This window comes from Trachypithecus francoisi, unplaced genomic scaffold (assembly GCF_009764315.1).
Source record: "Trachypithecus francoisi isolate TF-2019V2 unplaced genomic scaffold, Tfra_2.0 Lachesis_group10, whole genome shotgun sequence".
Lineage (NCBI taxonomy): Eukaryota > Metazoa > Chordata > Mammalia > Primates > Cercopithecidae > Trachypithecus > Trachypithecus francoisi.
In genome coordinates, this window is record NW_022681455.1 from 44,504,208 (window position 1) to 44,522,719 (window position 18,512).

The 18,512-nt window shown below is 54.9% G+C and overlaps 2 protein-coding genes across 5 annotated transcripts in view; one reads left to right on the forward strand and one right to left on the reverse strand.

Annotated features, from left to right (window-relative positions):
• On the forward strand, window positions 1-11,295 carry TMEM151B (transmembrane protein 151B). Its single transcript, XM_033217344.1, has 3 exons — window positions 1-3,069; window positions 5,264-5,704; window positions 7,275-11,295. Exons 1-3 carry the CDS (start codon window positions 2,935-2,937, stop codon window positions 8,397-8,399), a joined length of 1,701 nt encoding a protein of 566 aa, XP_033073235.1. The 5' UTR covers window positions 1-2,934; the 3' UTR covers window positions 8,400-11,295.
• TCTE1 (t-complex-associated-testis-expressed 1) overlaps window positions 11,288-18,512 on the reverse strand; it is an 18,445-nt gene continuing 11,220 nt past the window's right edge. For 3 of the 4 annotated variants that reach the window (XM_033217348.1, XM_033217347.1, XM_033217345.1), the window contains exons 3-5: window positions 17,787-18,355; window positions 13,943-14,392; window positions 11,990-12,215 (exon numbers count right to left, since the gene is read on the reverse strand). In XM_033217348.1, the coding sequence (XP_033073239.1) occupies window positions 12,006-12,215; window positions 13,943-14,392; window positions 17,787-18,355 (1,229 nt within the window). In that variant the 3' untranslated portion in view covers window positions 11,990-12,005. Of the gene's footprint in view, window positions 12,216-13,942; window positions 14,393-17,786; window positions 18,356-18,512 lie in introns of all 4 variants that reach the window. The other variant, XM_033217349.1, reaches the window with a different exon arrangement.

Consider the following 18,512-nt stretch of genomic DNA (forward strand, 5'->3'; position numbering starts at 1 on the left):
CTCAGTCAAAAAACAGAAACAAAACCCAAAAAACCCATACAAAATCTGACACTATCATCCACATTTTAATGCCAGGAAACTGAGGCCCAGAGAGGTGAGCTGGCTTGCTCAAGGTAAAATAGAAAGTGCAGAGATGGCTTCTGATGTAATCCAAAACTTTTATATATTTTTTAGTGAAAGCTTCTTTTCTTTATCAAGATGTAAACCACATAGGGTGGGAGTGTCTGAGCCCTCTGCAAGGACGTAAGAACTGACGAGTGTGCAAGGACCTCCTTTTTCGTCATACGGAGTCTGAATTTAAGGAAAAACCCACTCAACTCAGCCAGGTGTTTGGCCCTGAGCCATAACAGGTGTGTGGCAGTCCCTTTTATGGCCACATGAGGTCAGCATTGAGTCACCCACTGGCCCCAGTACCAGAGCTTGCACTCTTGACAGGAATCCTTTCCAACACTCCAGAAATGGGGAGAGGGACCATAGCAGTGTTATCTGAAAGCGTGACTTGGGGACTTTGACTTAGGCCACAGCATGGTTAGGGACCTGACCTCGTCTCTGCAGCTCCAGTCTTCTCTGAGGCTGGGCCTCTGGTGTTTCTCTCTGTTGTTTTCTGGTTCCCTTTGTGCCCCCATTCCCCCTCTCCACCCACCCCAGCTAGGCTCATCTTCAGGAAATAGGCCTGGTTTCCATGGTGACCAGCCGGTCAGCTGGCTCCTTCCACCGCCCCCTCCTCCCTCACCCCCCTTTCCTGTAGCTTCCAGGGAAGGGTACTGTGTGTGAATGGAGAAGGCAGGGGTAGCCTTTTGTCTCTTGGGAGCTCTAGGGCTGGCCAAAAGAGCTAAAGTGTCCCTCCTCCAAAGCCCTTTGAAGTGGAGACAGGAAGGCAGTGGGGGTGAGTGTCAAGAGGAAGATTATAGTGCCTAAATGGGGAGCACGAGAGGATCCTCTGTGGGTTTGGAAAGGCCAAGGTTAGGGGCTCTGCTCTCTGTGGGCAGTGAGGACTGAATTGCGTGGAAGGGGCTGAAACTGGAACAAGACGGGCTGGAGTTAGCTGTGAGGCCAGCTTCCCAAAAAGCACGGGCGGAAGATGCTGGAATGAGTCACCAAGTGAGATTCTGCCTCTGCCAAGGGAGTGAACAAGACCCTCGCCTCTTCTGGACAGCCACCTTCCTCTGGGCAGGGAGAATGGACCCATCAACCTGGAGAGGGCCATGCAGGCTGGATAGCTCTAAGCAATAGGTGGACAGAGAGCCACCTTCACCTGCCTGGAAAGAGAAGAGCAGTAAAACGAAGACAGGGCCAGGAGTGTACTAGAGGGATGGGAACAGTGGCTGTTCCCAATAAGGGGAAGGAACATTCTGGGCAGATCAGTGTGCTTGTACCCTATCCCCCAAAATCAGACATCGAGGCTTTGCCCCAAACTAACTTCCTACCCACAAATATTCCCCATAGACTTTTGAGTGGGAAAGATCTGAATTCTAGGACTAGCTCTGTGAGTGCTAGCAGGTGACCTTGAGTAAGCCATTCACTCTCCCTCCGCCTTGGTTCCCTATGAGTAATTGGGGAGAACAGTTACTGTATGTCAAAGACTCTAATGACACATAGTAGGATTCCACAGTAACTGTGTATGCACAAGATTGATCATGCATGGCTTTTATTACATTCCTCATAATGGTTGGTTTTCGTGTTCTTTTCTCCCCATTAGACTTTGTGCTCCTTGAGGGAAGGAAACTGTGTTTCACTTCTGTACTGGTCACACAATAGGTACCCAACACCTGTTTACTGAATGGAGACATCCAGGAATGAATGAATGAATAAATGTCAGGGTCCTTCCTGCTGTGCCAGGGAATGCAGGGAAGAGCAGTGTGGGATGGCCTGAAAGGATAGCCTGCTTGCAGTGGCTCAGCCTGGCCTGCTTCCTACACCCACAAGTGGGGGCCTTAGAAATTGTCCAGTAAAATTCCTCACTGCACAGATGAAGAAATTCAGGCTCAGAGAGAGGAAGGCACTTGCCCAAGGTCGTATAACTCCTTAATGACAGAGACAGAATTGAGAATTAGAACTCAGGTTTCCTGCCCTCCAGCGTAGGGCATTGCACACACTTCACTGCTTCTCTGGAGCTGCTCTTTTAGGGAAGGAAGATGGTTCAGTGAAGGCCGGTTCCAATGTCCTTCCTCTGCCCTCTGTTAGTCCTTTCCCACCTCTAGCTTCAATCTCTTCCCTTTCACCTTATTCCATTCCTCTCGAAGTCTAGCTTCTGCCTTAACCCTTCACCATGCAACTGGGAGTAAGGATCTTCCCTAGGGTTCCAAGGATCAATTTCCTCTCCCCACTCCTGTGCCTCAGGAACTTGGGGGAACCACAGATGTGTGCGTGTGTGGGGGTGCTGTTGGTTGAACCTCGGGGACACAGTCCACGGAGAACAGATGGAGAGGAGTTACGGCATAGATTCTCCCAAGATGGGAGTGCGGGAGGGAGGTGCAGTGAGCACGGTTGGGAGCCGGGAAGGGGTGTGGGGAGTCCCTGTTGCTTTACCCCTTCGGGGGATGGTTATTAGGTAGGCTTGGGAAGGCGGAGTTTGGGGGGCTGGGGGCGGGGCTCGGCTGCGCTGGGAGGAAGGGGGGGCGCGCTGGCTCCAGCTCGGCTCAGACAAAAGGCGGCGGCGGGAGCGGGCGGGAGGCGGAGCGGCGCCGCGAGGGCCTCAAGGTGACACCCGCCCCCGGCCCCGGCCCCCCCGGCCCGGCCCCCCAGCCTGCCTCCCACCCCCAACCCCCAGTCCCTTACTCCCGGTGCCCTTTCCGGGCCCCCTCCCCCCGGCGGGGGGTGGGGAGCAGCGAGGGCCCCGCCCCCTCCCGTCCTCTCCCCAGGGCCCGCGCAGGATGCCCCCGGCCCCTGGCAGCCCCCCGGGAGGTCCTGAGCTCGACGCGCCCCCTCTACGCCATGTCCCCCCCTGGCTCGGCTGCGGGAGAGAGCGCCGCCGGCGGCGGCGGCGGCGGTGGCGGCCCCGGAGTCCCGGAGGAGCTCACGGCGGCGGCGGCAGCGGCGGCGGCGGACGAGGGCCCCGCCCGAGAGGAGGTGAGAGTCGAGGGCGCCCCTTCCCCGAGCGCGGCCGCAGCCTGGCCCCCCATCCCCCATCGCACGCGGCCCCCGCCGGTTCCGCCGCAGCGCGGCCGGCGCCCCGCACCCCGAGCCGGCAGCTGCAGCCGCAGTCCGCGCCGCCGCCCCCACCCGGCGGCGGTCCGCGGTGCCGGGGAAGGGGCCGCGCCAGGGGCGGGGCTCAGGGGTCCCGGGCAGGGGGAGGGGCCTGGGGCGGAGCCTTGCGGACCCTGGGCTTATGAGAGAGGGGGCTAGGCTCTACTGGGGTGGGGACGGTGGCAGGGATCCTGTCTCACAGAGGGGGATGCTACCTTGAAGGCCAGGAAGGGAGACTTGTAGGGGCTACAGAACGAGCAGGGTACCATGGGGAAGTGGTGGTGTTATCTGATCTGGGACCCTAAGGAGGTCAGATGTGTACAGGGGGATCCCCCCTGTGGTCATTGGGAGTGTGTGTGTGTGGGGGGGGGTGGTGTGCACCTCTCACGAGGCTCCTGCTGCTTCCTCATATCCCTAGTTGGGGTCACTAGTCCTCAGTCCTCTGAACCTGAAGACAAAGAGACTGAGGAAAGTACCAGGAGCACCCCCACTCCCGCCTCCCATGCACACTTGTGCACACGCATGCACCCTGCACTAGGGCAGAGGCACACAAGTGGGGATAGGCCTGCAGGTGAAGCCCCTTTCAGAGGTACCCACATGGGGACAAGCGCACAACCAGGTAGGCACACGAAGGGACCCATATGTTCATACCTCCTAAGGACAAGGCTCCCCGAAAGGCACATGTACCCTAACCTCCTTATCCACATGTACTGTGTGCTATTTCCTAGCTCGCCTAACTATCCATACTTCTAGATCCAGAACTTGATGCCTATTACTGTACCTTCTTTTCCACTCTTTTCCTCTCTTCCCTGGCTGGCCTCTAGGTCAGACCTGAGGAGGAATTGAGGGGTTAAGTCAGGATCCCAGCAGGAGGCTGTGTGTGTGTGTGTGTGTGTGTGTGTGTGTGTGTGTGTGTGTGGTGGGGGGATGGGTTCCTAAAGCTAGAAAGCAGAGAGGAGGGGTGGGAAAACAGAGGCCACTACAATAAATCAAACTCAACACTCAATTAGGATGTGGCTGCTGGGGGCCAGCACCATGGTAGGCACCTAGGATGCAAAGAGAATGAAGCATGGTTCCTCAGGAGTACCCAATCTAGTGGGGAGCCCGACATGTAAACAAATCCTGGGCCAACCCTGGGACAGAATGTGCCAAGTGCTTTAACAGACAGGCTCCAGGAGAGTACCAAAAATCATTTCTCTTGACATATTGCTGGGCTTCAAACGTCGTCCTTGCTACCCTGGTCCTACATCCCCTATGCCTGTCCTCTCCTCAGCCACATGCCTCTGCCCTTCTGGATACCTCTTCCTGGACTGCCTGCCGCTCAGGGACCCCAGCCCCCTCCCTCCCATCCTAGGACAAAGGGAAGGATGTCAGGGCACAGGAGGGAGACTCACAGGGGAACCAGGGTCCAGAACACGGGGAATGAGACAGGGCCTGGGGTTCTCTGGAGGCCCTTCTCCAAAGGAGGTGTTAGGCTAATTGTGAGGGTTAGGGAGGTGGATGGGTCGGAGGGGAGCAGCTCCTCTAGAACCTAGGACTGAAACAAATCTGAAAGTGAGGGCCCCACTTGTTAAGTGGCGAGGTGATGTCAGTGGGTCCCTCCCCCTTTTCTAGAGGACCTGGAAGGGGTCTGGGCTGGGGACCTGCCTTCGCTGATGCCTGTCTGTCTGTCCTCCCCTGTCTTCCCTGTCCACACCTTCTCCTGTTGCATTGCCGTCTTTATGTCTGTCTCTGGACGCTCTCTGGGTACCATCCTATCCATCTGTGTTTGCTGCCTGGGCCTCCATCTCTGGCTCTGATCCTTCTCTGCCTCTTGGGGTGTCTCTCTCTCTGCACTTGCCTGTACTGGCATTCTGGTCCCCTTTCCTATCCTCATGGCTCGCTCTGTGTCACTTCCATTTCTACCTCTGGCCCCTGACTCCCATCTTGGTCTCACCTTTTCTCTCCATATCCTTGTTCTCTTTGCTTATTTCTGGTGCTGGCCTCTGCCCCTCCATCCCTGCATCCATCTCTGTGGTGGGTCCTGCCTGCTCTCACTTCCCACTCATCTCGGCCCCCTCCCTGCCCACCTGAGCAGCAGCGTCCCATCCAGCCCTCTTTCACCAAGTCCCTCTGCCGTGAGTCCCACTGGAAGTGCCTCCTGCTCTCACTGCTCATGTACGGCTGCCTGGGGGCAGTGGCCTGGTGCCACGTCACCACAGTGACGCGCCTCACCTTCAGCAGCGCCTACCAGGGCAACAGCCTCATGTACCATGACAGCCCCTGCTCCAACGGCTATGTCTACATCCCCCTGGCCTTCCTGCTCATGTTGTACGCCGTCTACCTGGTGGAGTGTTGGCACTGCCAAGCCCGCCATGAGCTGCAGCACCGTGTTGATGTGAGCAGTGTGCGGGAGCGTGTGGGCCGCATGCAGCAAGCCACACCCTGCATCTGGTGGAAGGCCATCAGCTACCACTATGTCCGCCGTACCCGCCAGGTCACCAGATACCGCAACGGAGACGCCTATACCACCACCCAGGTGAGGAGCTGGTGGGGAATGCAAGACATTCAACATGGGAGGTGGCACTTGGCCCTGCCTTACTCCCTCCCCACCTCCCTGGGGGAAGGTGGGAGGAGCACAAGGCAGTGAGCTCCCATGAGCATTGCAACAGCAGGGCAATAGCAACAACCATAGTCATAACAGCAAACAACGACCAGGAGCCAGGCTCTGCTCTAAGTATTTTACACACATCAAATCATTTATTTAACCCTCATAACAACCCTGTGAGGTAGGCAGGTATTCCCATTTTGCAGATGAGGAAACTGAGGCCTGGAGAGTTTAAGTAACGTGTCTAAGGTCAAATAGGCAGTATGTGGTGGAGATGAGACTTGAACTCAAGCAGTCTGGCTCCAGGATCTGTATACTATTTAGTGCTTAATGGGTCTATTTGGTGATTAATGGCAGAGTGTGGTGGCTCAGGCCTGTAACCTCAGCACTTTGGTGAGGCAGGAGGATCTCTTGAGCCAGGAGTTTGAGACCAGCCTGCCTCACGGCAACATAGTAACACCCCATCTCTAGAAATAATAAAAAGAAGTAGCTGGTGTGGTGGTATGCACCTGTAGTCCCAGCTACTCAGGAAACTGAGGTCGGAAAATCATTTGAGCCTGGGCAGTTGAGGCTGTAGTGAGCTGTGATCACCACAGTGCAAGACCCCATCTCAAAAAAAAAAAAAGGAAAAAAGAAAAAAAAATTAGTGCTTAATGGTTGGAGATGGCTTCACATGCCCAATATCATAGCATGCTCTACCTATTCAGTGAGGTGACTGCTACCGAGTTCTCTTTCACAGGTATGGACACCTAAACTCAGTGACTTGTCTAAAGTCTGCTGCTCTTAAATGGTAGTGCTAGGCTCAATCCCAGCTTCCTGGATCTCAGGTTCAAGGGTCTAAGAAGAGGTGGGCATAGGAAGTCTCACTGGGGGTGGGCAGGTCAATCAGCACTTTGTGGACTCGCCAGGATGAGGCATATTGGAGTCCTGGAGGAGACGTTCCCAGATGTAGGCCATCTGTCTTAGTATAAGGATCAACAGACAGAAGCCTGGGGCCGGTGAGAAGCAGGAAGGAGGCTGAGTGATAGCTATAGCCTGAACAGGAAGGCTAGAGACAGAGGGGTTCGTTAGGGAGTGCTTCTGGGGAACCCATTTGGAAACACAATTGTAAAAGGGAAGAAAGAAGAAGAGAAGGCTGTTTGTGGTGATGCTGGAGCACTTTGGAAAACAGAGGCAGTGGCAAATGGATCAGGCAAGCCAGAGGGGCAGTTCGTGGCCAGGGCCTGACCCCTAGAGGACGCAGGGTTTAGTTAGAATTTAAACACGCACAGGTAGGGCTGGTTCTAGTCTGGTCCTCACGTCTGATTACGCAGAGGGCGTCAGTTGCTCTGCAACTCAGACGGAAAGATCCTAACCAGCTCCAGCCGGCACCTAAACCAAGACACACTTAGGGTCCGACCGGGCAACCAGAGCAGCGATGGGGCGGGCGAGGGTGAGTGGGCAGAAGCGGGCACCGCTGACGGGCTCCTCGCGACCCTGCCGCCTGCCCCCCGCGCCGCAGGTCTACCACGAACGTGTCAACACGCACGTGGCGGAGGCCGAGTTCGACTACGCGCGCTGCGGCGTCCGCGACGTGTCCAAGACGCTGGTGGGGCTGGAGGGCGCGCCGGCCACGCGGCTGCGCTTCACCAAGTGCTTCAGTTTCGCCAGCGTGGAGGCCGAGAACGCGTACCTGTGCCAGCGCGCGCGCTTCTTCGCAGAGAACGAGGGCCTGGACGACTACATGGAGGCACGCGAGGGCATGCACCTCAAGAACGTGGACTTCCGTGAGTTCATGGTGGCCTTCCCGGACCCGGCCCGGCCGCCCTGGTACGCCTGCTCCTCGGCCTTCTGGGCCGCGGCGCTGCTCACGCTGTCGTGGCCGCTGCGAGTGCTGGCAGAGTACCGCACGGCTTACGCACACTACCACGTGGAGAAGCTCTTTGGCCTGGAGGGCCCGGGGTCGGCCAGTAGCGCGGAGGGCGGCCTCAGCCCCAGCGACGAGCTGCTGCCCCCGCTCACCCACCGCCTGCCGCGGGTCAACACAGTGGACAGCACGGAGCTCGAGTGGCACATCCGCTCCAACCAGCAGCTGGTGCCCAGCTACTCTGAGGCGGTGCTCATGGACCTGGCGGGGCTCGGGACGCGCTGCGGCGGGGCGAGCGGCAGCTACGCGCCCTCGTGCCGCTACGGCGGGGTAGGCGGCCCGGGCGCGGCGGGCGTGGCTCCCTACCGGCGCAGCTGCGAGCACTGCCAGCGCGCCGTCAGCAGCTCGTCCATCTTCTCGCGCAGCGCCCTGAGCATCTGCGCCAGCCCGCGGGCCGGCCCGGGCCCCGGTGGGGGCGCGGGCTGCGGGGGCAGCCGCTTCTCGCTCGGCCGTCTCTACGGCTCCCGGCGCAGCTGCCTGTGGCGCAGCCGCAGCGGGAGCGTCAACGAGGCCAGCTGCCCCACGGAGCAGACGCGGCTGTCCAGCCAGGCCAGCATGGGGGACGACGAGGACGACGACGAGGAGGAGGCCGGGCCGCCGCCGCCCTACCACGACGCCCTCTACTTTCCGGTCCTCATCGTCCACCGACAGGAGGGGTGTCTGGGCCACAGCCACCGGCCGCTGCACCGCCACGGCTCCTGCGTAGAGACCTCACTGTGACCTCCGTCCCCGGCGTGGCCCGCGCCGCCCTCCCGCCTGCCCCTCGCTGGACTACGCTCCCTGTGCGGCACAGGGCGAGTCACCACGGTGACTGAAGCCGCGCGGGGGGCAGGGAAAGGGAGGTGAGGGCCGCAAGACAGACCCGGATGGGACCGAGACCCCTGTCGTCCCTGTACATAAAGAGACCGATGGGTGGGAGGGGGTCGGCTGCTCCCCGAGATCCCCCTGGCAGAGTCATTCTTCCAGCCCTACCCCTGAGTTCCTAAAGGGACACCTCCCTCCTGTCCAGCGCTTCAACAGATCTTCGGACTGTTAGATGACAACCGTGCTGTGGGCCCCGCGTTGGGCCTTGTCTGAAGGGAGACGTCCTGGCGTGCAGCTGGGAGATTTAGAGGCTGTGGAGAAGGGAACTTGGGGTTTTCCTTCCTCCGTGGCCTCACTCCCCTGGGGCCTCTCTCTATGGAGGGAGCAGTGGTTAGGTGACCAGCAGGCTGGATTCCAACTAGCTAGTGCATTTAGTGGGTCTGAGGCTGGGGCCAGGTGTCAGCCCCAAGCCTCCATCCAACACCGTGGAAATGTTGCTATCCTCTTCTTGGCGCTCACCCCAAGATTGGGGTTTCCCTTCTGCCGCTCCTTCCGCTGTTGTTTATCTAACTGGGCCCCCACTCCAGGTCCAGAGGGACTGTGCTCACCGCACAGACGGCACTCATCTCCCACTCCCTGGTCCTGCAGAGCTGTTGCCAGGGTGCAGTGGTGAGGAGAGTGAAATGTGGAGGACTGTGTACCTCAGTCCTTTCTCTAAACTCCGCAGCCTCCCAGCAGGGGCCTCCTCATCTGGGTTCTGGGTGTGTACTCCCTTTAGTGAGTGTGAGATACACCCAGGCGGGTGACACTTGTTAAAGCTGGCCAGGGCGAGTGACTAAGGGGAGAGAGCATGACATAGACCTGGGTGACAACGGGGACCTCTGGAAGCAGGTGGGAGTAAGAGAGGAGAGGGCAGTGGAGGGTGGAGGAAAGGACTTCCAAAGGTGGGGTGTCTGTGGGGGCGGCCTTTGCCTCCCTAAACCTGTGCAGAGGAGTGGAGCGTGCTTCTCCCTCAAACACATCTCTGGGGGGGCTGAGGACGTTGTCACAAGTCCCAACTGGAGAAATAACTCAATTCCAATGGCAGGGTCAGAGGCAAGCATTCTCTAAATCTTGCCCAACCCTTCCATCCTCCCCTATCCTATGAGCTGAAGCCCTGCTGTGTGTCCCAGGGTCTTCAAAGGGGCATCCTGCCACCACCCCAGGGCGCTGGCCCCACATCCTGTTCCCCTAAAGCTCTGACACCGCCTTCTCACCCTGTGCTCACCCCACCACCTCCACCCCAATGTGCTTCAGTGTGCATGTCTGTGAACAGCCCTCCTGCCCTCCCAATCTCCCCAGCAGATTTAGTGCCCAGGGATTGAGCTCACATTTCAGGCTAGAGAGGATAACCCTTGGGCCACCCACATCTCTCACCCCTGATGCTTCTTACTTCGCCTGAGCCATCAGAACTCCTCCTTCCCCTCCTTCAGCCCCTCTCATCTTCCTCCAGCCCAGCCAGGCCTGCACCACCAACTGTGTGGCCTCCACCTATGCAACATCACTTCTGGCTCCCCTTTTCTTCTTCCTAGGGAGAGGGGCCCAAATTGTGGGGATACCATGGCCCATGGCTTCTAAAGAGTTTAGCTTTACTTTCAGGTAGAGATGGCTGAGTGACGAGGGAGAAGAGGCTAGGTAGAGAGAGGCTTGGGCAGGGGAAACAGCTGCCCACCAGGTTTCCCTGGCAGTAGTGCCCACCTGCCTATCAGCACTGAACCTGCCTGGACCCCGAGTCTGTGCTTCTTGGGGACCTGGCATTTGGAGCACCCTTCTTTCCTCTGAATGGACATCTGTGAGGTACAGGTGGTGAGCTGCAGCCTCAGGCTCCATTTCTTAGCCAGCTGGCACCCGGATGTCATGCTCTGTGTGGGGACAGCCTGGCCACCTCAGGGCTCCAGGGGAGGAGGAACATGGCTCCTTCTCCCTCAGGCCTGTTCCTGAGACAGAGCCTGGTCTCAGAAGAGGGGAAGGGGGACCTCTATTATTATTTTTGCCTGTATTGACCATTTCTGCCTAGGTTGTCTCAGACAGCCTCATCTCCCACACATGCACAGACTTAGAGAGAAACCAATTCTTTGGTCTATTTTCTTGGTAGCTTTATTGATTGCCAGGGAAAACAAAAACCAGAAAATTAATCTCTAAAATTAAACTTTACACTGAATGTTCTTGTTTCTCTAATTAGAACCTCTGCTAGCAGCTGTGGCTACACACACACACACACACCCTCACACCTACACGTTTGCACTCCGGAACTGTCAGAGGGTGTCAGGCACAGACAGACTCTAGGTTGCCTAGACAGGCATACACATGCAGTCACTCCCAAGCCCCCTTTGGTGCTCTGCTTAGCGTCTGCTTAGTGGAAGGAGTCCTTGGAGAGCAGGCACTCCTGGATTGGGGTTGTAGCCCATGACCTGCCCTTTGGGGACACAGTTCTGGAGGCTCTGGGCCAATAAATCAGCCTGAGGAGGATGGGGAATGGCGCTCAGCCTGAATCAGTCAGCTAGGTCTCTTGAGGCCCTGGGGGCTGATGTGATTCCTGTAGGTGTGGCCCCAGGGTGGACAGCTACAGAGTGATGGGGACTCATGGAGGGCACCTGGAAGGCTCCATGTGGCCTGGGGACAAGGGCTTGTGGGGTGGGCTGGGCCTGGCTGGGGAGAAGACAGGTCTCTGTCAATTGGGTGCATCACACTGTGGCCTTTTTGTCGTGGATTGAAGCGCAAAGATTGTACAAATCAAACTGGTGGATAATAAAGTTGTGGATGACTCACTGACTTCCTGTCCCAGTGTGGCACTTCTTTCCCTCCCTCCCAGGGAAGCTCTCTGGGGTGGGTGGCAGGAATCGTGTCATCCTTCCCTGGAAGTCGTCATCTACAGCTGCCTCCCCAGAGGAGGCCACTGGGTCTGAGTCTCTGGTGTCATTTCGTTGTCCCCTTCCCAGGTTGGGGGTTGGGGAAATAGGGGATGGCGTGGCCTATAGAACTGGATCACCTAAAGCAGAGTCAAGCAACAGGGAAATGCATCTACAGGGGTGAGGGTGGCAAAGAGAGCCAGGCATAGCTCTGCTGTAGCCAGAGTGTGTGTGTGTGTGTGTGTTTGAAGATCAAGGATCTGTTTGGTAGAGAAGAAAATGGTGGGGAGGGGAGTCAGGGAGGCAGGCAGACCCCATGGGAGACTCTGGCAGGCACAGTCCCTCAGACACGTCTCTGACTTCCCTATTCCTGGAAGAAGTTGGTCATTTGTGGGGGTCCAGTAATATCCTTTCCCTGGGCACAGGGGCTGGGTTCCTACTGCATACCCTTTCTTCCCCCATTCCAGTCTCCCTTTCCTGCCTCATGTCTCCATCCATACAACCCTTGATCACTCCAAGGATATTCACGGTCCCCCTCCCCGCTCCCTCTGAACCAGAGTGATACTCTGCAGCAGGCATGGCAGGGGTATGAAATGAGGGACAGGGCTGGGGCCATGATCCAAGTCAGGTCATTTTATCCCACAGAGTTCTCAGGGCCATTGGCAGTGATGGTTGACATGAAGTGGCTGGGATTCAAGGCTCGCTGGCGGGCTGCTTCTCGGTTTGCGTAGAGGGCCTGGCCAATGAGGTACTCGCTTTCCTGGGCCACATCTGACAGGCGCAAGTCAAATTCCAGGAGGGTCTTGTTGTCTGACATGCCTTCCAGGAGTTGCTTCCCACCATCCTGGGAGAAGGGCGCAAAGGAAGGGGTCATATACATCACTACCCAGGATCTGACATACATACTACACATTTTCATGTAGATGTGACTAAAACATAAAGTTTCGCAAAACAATACTTAACCTTTTTGTGATGCACGTTGACATATTCTATTCTTTTCCTTTTGAAAAATGGTAGCCAATACCCACTAAATTGATTTCTCAACCCTACTAGCTTGAAAAACATAATCTCTGGCAGTGACGAGAATTCCATTCCTTTGGTTCAGCCATGGGCTTGTGGGACAACTCTAATGAGATGCAAGGGGGAAGCTGAGAGGGGGTGGCTTCTGGGAAGGTTCTCCTCACTCCAAAAAGAGAAGAAAAGGGAGCAGGTGTTCTCCTGTTTTCTGCCTCTGCGCATGTCCCTATGTGAGATGTCAGAACTGTGGCAGCCATCTTGGGACCGAGAGAAGCACTAGAGAGGCCTTAGCCACGAGGCTGGGGTGGGCAGAGCAGAGGGTGGCACTGAACCCAGGGGTTTACCAACCCTATAGCCCTCTAATTCTGGTTGTGGGAGACACTGAATAATCCTCCTGCTTAAGGCCATTTCTGGTTAAGCTTTTTATTACTTGCAGTCAACAGCACCCCCTCTAGAAAATGTGTGTGTGTGTATGTGTGTGTGTGTGCATGCACACGCGTGTATGTGCCTGTGTAGGTGAGCAAGGTTCTCATGGGGAGGTTTAGCAGAGGGTTCAGTGACCTAACGGAGGGCCCTGCTCAATGGTCATCACAGCTCCAACCCCTGCTGGGTTGGGTGGGCTAGCCCCAATGTGAAAGAATTTCATGTTGGGAGGCAGAATGCCACCATTCTGTAGTTGTGACCCAGTAGTGTGTTGCAAAGTCAATTTAATGGGTCACAGAAGCATTTAAAAATACAATAGAGTAGAATGTAAAGGAAAAATCAGCATATATCACAGTCATAAATTTCAAAATTATGTGTATGTTGGTGTTCATGTAAATTGCATTTTTTTTTTTTTTTTTTTGAGATGGAGTCTTGCACTGTCACCCAAGCTGGAGTGCAGTGGCACAATCTCAGCTCACTACAATCTCCGCCTCCTGGGTTCAAGCAGTTCTCCTGCCTCACCCTCCCAAGTAGCTGGGGTTATAGGTTCATGCCACCACACTGGGCTGATTGTTGTATTTTTAGTAGAGATGAGGTTTCACCATGTTGGCCAGGCTGGTCTCAAACTCCTGGCCTCATGTGATCCACCCACCTCAGCCTCCCAAAGGGTTGAGATTACATGCGTGAGCCACTGTGCCTGGTCATAAGTTGCATTTCTTACTCTCAGACTTGGTTAAGAAAGTTTGAGAGACACAGTCTATTAGAAAGGACTCAGGTTTTCAATCAATCTTGGATTTGAACCACAGCCTTGCCACTTTCTACTGACTTGATGCCCTTGGGCAATTCATAATCCTCTCTGAGACTTAGTGTTCCATCTAGAAAGTAGGGTTAAATATACTTAGTTATATACTTAAATATATTTAGAGTTAAATACGCTTAAGGTTAATATACAGTTACTTAGATAACTGTAAGGATTAAAGGAAAAATAATAATCACTGGGATACACAGTATGTGTGCATACTCGATGCAGTATGTAGTATGTAAAGTCTGTGATCTTCATAATTATCCCACAAGTACTCCTGGCAGTTGGATTCCACACCCACCCTCACAAGCCCAGAGTAGGTGGCTCACCAGCCCGATGTGGTTGCAGGACAGGTTGATGCTGGTGAGTGTGGTGTTCATGGCGAGCACCTGCGACAGGAGTGTGGCGGTGGGTTCAGACAGCTCATTGCCACCGAGGTGCAGTGTGGTGAGGCACTTGTTGGTCTGCAAGGCATGGGCAAGAGCCTGGCCACCCTCATCCTCAATGCAGTTGAGACGTAGGTTGAGGGAAATGAGGTTGGTGTTGTGTGCCAGAGCATGAGCCAGCGACTGGGCACCAGGTGCACGCACCTGGTTGTTGGCCAGGTTGAGCACACGCAGGCGGCTGTGGCTCAGCAGCTTGGCAGCACCTCGTGCACCACGGTCCCCAATGAGGTTGTGTGACAAGTCCAGCTCCTCAAGGACTGGGTGGTCCAGAAGACTTCGAATTATGATGCGTGCCTTGTCATCATCCACCTTGCTTCGGGTCAGCTTGAAGATCTGTGGGCAGGCAGAGGGTCTATGGCACCTGCCAGCCAGGGATAATCAGCCTGCCCACCTAGATCTTTGGCAAACTTGGCTCACCTAGTGTTGGCCACCTGGCTGGGTCTTGGAGGGGGCCAGGCCTACCAGCATGGCAGAGTAGTGTAGAATTGGTGGCAGGTAGCAGGGGGGAAAGATAACTGTTTATTGAGCAATTACTACATGCTTGGCTCTTTCTTTTTTCTTTCTTTCTTACTTTTTTTTTTTTATGGAGTCTCGCTCTGTCACCTAGGCTAGAGTGCAGTGGCACAATCTCGGCTCACTGCAAGCTCCGCCTTGCGGGTGCACACCATTCTCCTGCCTCAGCCTCCTGAGTAGCTGGGACTACAGGTGCCCGCCACCACACCTGGCTAATTTTTTGTATTTTTAGTAGAGACGGGGTTTCACCATGTTAGCCAGGATGGTCTTGATCTCCTGACCTCATGATCCACCCGCCTCGGCCTCCCACAACGCTGGGATTACAGGCATGAGCCACTATGCCCGGCCGCTTGGGTCTTTCATAACCATTATCTCTAACCTTCAGCACCTCGATGAAGAAGAGAAAGTTCTCTCCATTTTGCAGATACAAAATGGAGGCTTATATTATTTCCCCAGAATAATACAGTGATTGAAGCAGTGGAGACAGGTTTGGAATCCAAGCCTGCCTGAGGCCTCAGCCCCTCACTGCATCCTCCTCTGCCAGCCAAGATCCACCAGGGCAAGGAGAGGACCTCTTTGAAGGAGGTTGCCAGGGCAAGAACCAGGGAGAAAGTGGGGAGGTAGAGAAGCAGGAAAAGGATGAGATAAAGGAATGAAGGAAAGGGGATGGGGCTGGCAATATGAATATTGTCCATGGGAGCCTCTCCCCCTCACCTTCCTGCTGGCTTATCCTGCTCCTCTCTCTCCCTTGAGACCTCTGAGTGTCTGACCTCTCTCTCCCTAGCCTTCAGTTCACTCCTCTTTATACCCCTCTTACCCAGCTGAGTCTTTTGTGTCTCTTCTCTTTTCATTGCATCTCTCTGGCAAAGCCCTACCCTGGATCAGCCCCACTCTCTATTTTCTGCATGCCTGTGCGCAAGCAAATGACAAAATAGAAAACATCAGCTGACGGGACTGGTTGCTATCACTGGAACCACCAATAGGCTTGTAATGCTGCATGCCAATCTAACTATATTTCTCTGGCCAAAATACTTGCCTATAATCTACAACAACTATTTCAGCTTTTTGCAGCCTCCTCATAATTCAGGAGCCTCCTTGCTGAGCTCCCTCTTTCAGCAGGTGAACTCTCCTCTTGCCTTCCCAGCCATTGAATGGGAACCTGTCATTTTCCTGATACCAAGCACTGACTTATTGGTCTATGAACCCGTGCCTTTCTTCTACATTCATCCTCTTTCTTGCAACTGGATGGAACCTTACACTGGTTTTAAACATATGTGCATTATTCTGAAGGAACCCAAAGCTCTCATCTGTTATGGCTGTACCTTTCCCCCTTCACAGCCAAGTTCTTGAAAGAGCTGATCACAGCCACCCATTCCTCGCTTCCCACTCTCCCCAGACACCACTGCTATCTGCCCTCTGCTCCTGCCACTCCACTGAAATAGCTCCCCTAGGTGACCTCCACGTTCACTAAATCCAGTCCTCAGCTCTATTCCACCCCGTTGCTCACTCCCTCTACTTGAAACATACCCCTCCCTTGCTCTGTGACACAATGCCATGTCCCCCATTTCCTCCTCCCTCTGGCTTCCTGGCAAGCTCTTCTTCCACTAAGACCACATGCCAGGCCTCTCCTTGTCTTGCTTTTGGCTCTCCCCTGTGAGACTCCATCCAAATCCAGGGCTGCAACTGCCACCTTCATGAAGACGACACACATTTCCACATTCAATTCAGACCTCTCATCTGAGAGCTTCGGACCCTCTACCTGACTAACAAAATGACCCCTTCTTTGAGATGCCTCAAACTGAAACTTACACTCTTCCCCCTCAAAACTGATCCTCTTCCCACATTCCCTGTCTCTGCAAATGGCCCCTCCAGCCATCCAGCCTCACAAGCCAGACGTCTTGCACCTCACCTCCTTCTCCTTCCTTCTCCTTCAGATCCTCCCTATGCCAGTGTGGCCCGTGCATGCCAGACACATGTCTGCCTAAATATGTCTTGACTCTCTCCACTCCTCTGAGACTCCACAGACACTACCCTCGCTGAAATGACCCTCACCCTCACCTGGATTTGGCAATGATCTCCTAGGTAATCTGCACATCCACTGCTGCCCTGCCCAGGCCATCCTCCCTCATGGAGGGAGTGACATTTTCACGTGTGAAATCCAGTAATGGTACCTACCTTTTTGCCTAAAACACTTGGATGGTGTCCCAGAGCTCCTAAGGATAAAGACAGCCTCCTGGACAAGGCCTCCTTTACCCAGCAAGGCTGACCACCTCATACTCTGTGCCAGCCACACAGTCTTCTCTTTCTCTTTGAGCTGGCCATGTTCACTCTGCCCACAGAGCCTGTATGCACTGCTCCCTCTGCCTGGAATGTTCCTCCCTCTGAGACTATAACTCCTACTCCTCCTTCTAATCTCTATGTAAGTGACATTTGTTCAGGGAAGCCTTCCCCTGCAAGGTCAAATGCTCCTTTATAATCTCTCATAAGAGTATCTCTTCTTTATGGCATTCATCCCAATTCAGGGGTACCAGAAAAAAGTACAGGATGCCCACTTAAATATAAATTTCAGATAAATAAGAATGCCCCATGGAATATTCGGGACATATACTAAAAATTATTTGCTCTTTATCTGAAATTCAAATTTTTTGGAGATGGTCTCATTTTGTAATCCAGGCTGGAGTGCAATGGTGTGATTGCAGCTCACTGCAGGCTTGAACTCCTAGTCTGAAGGGATTCTCCCACCTCAGCCTCCTCAGTCACTGGAAGACGACAGGTGTGAGCCACCGTGCCTGGACCTGAAATTCACATTTAACTGGATATCCTGTATTTCTATTTGCTAAATCTGGCAACCCTATTCTAGTATCAATTTTATGTTTATATGATTGCTGATTAGTGCCTTTATCCCATCAAGAGTGTTAGCTACAGAGGGCACAAATGGCACAATCTTGCTCTCCTTGAATCTTCAGCACCTAGGACAGGGCCTGGAGTGCATATGTTTGTTCAATGAAACAAACTGGTGAACTGGGAGAGCAGCACCTTGTTCATCTCTACACCCCCAGAACCGTGTATCTTGGTGCAGGGTGCATTAAAAAACACTTGACCAATGAAAGAGAAGGAAATGGGAAGAAGGTAACAATAGAGGAGGAAGAGGAGGGGAGAGGGAATCTGAGAGATGCTGAGGAGGGGTGGGGGGCAGGCTGGGAGCAGACAGTACCTTGAGGGTGTGGCACGCCTTGATGGCGGCTGCCAAGGAGTGGCAGTCGCGGTAGGTGAAGAGGAAGAGATTCCACTCGAAATTCATGCCGCAGTCCTTGACATCGTACACCAGGTCCAGCTCCTCCAGGTGGCTCAGGCCAGCTACCAGATCGCCTAGTTGATAGTGGTCAACGGTGGGCTCCTCCATCTCGCCCTCGCTGCCTGAGTCCGACTGGTCGCCCGGCCGGAGCTGGGCCGGGAGCCGCACCGGCGGAAGGAATTGATCGACGTGGACCCTGCGCACATAATTCCTGCAGAGCGGCAGCAGGTCGAGGATCACCGCGGGGTCCGTGGTGCCTGGGATAAAGTGCTTTAGCAGGTTCTCCAGGTGCCGCTCAAAGAACATGCGTTTCCAGCTGCCGCCATGGTGGGCCACGTGGCACACGGGCCAGCGCTGCATGCAGCAGCGGAGCCAGTAGTTCTCATTGTCTATCAGGTTGGCGGTCACAGCCAGTGGTAGGTCAGGGGACAGGTGGTTCAGGACCTTCTGCTGGTGTTCCGGGAGCATCTGCTTCAGGATAGGGTTTTCTTTGGGAACAGAGGAAGGAAAGCAGGGGGTCACAGTGTTGGGGGACACCTCAACATGATGCCTCAGGCTGGGCCTGCCTGGGAGCACCAGGCAAAGGGAAGACCCTTCCCTGCTTAGGGGATAGACAGCCTCTCCTCTCAGGAGGGATCAGGCGGA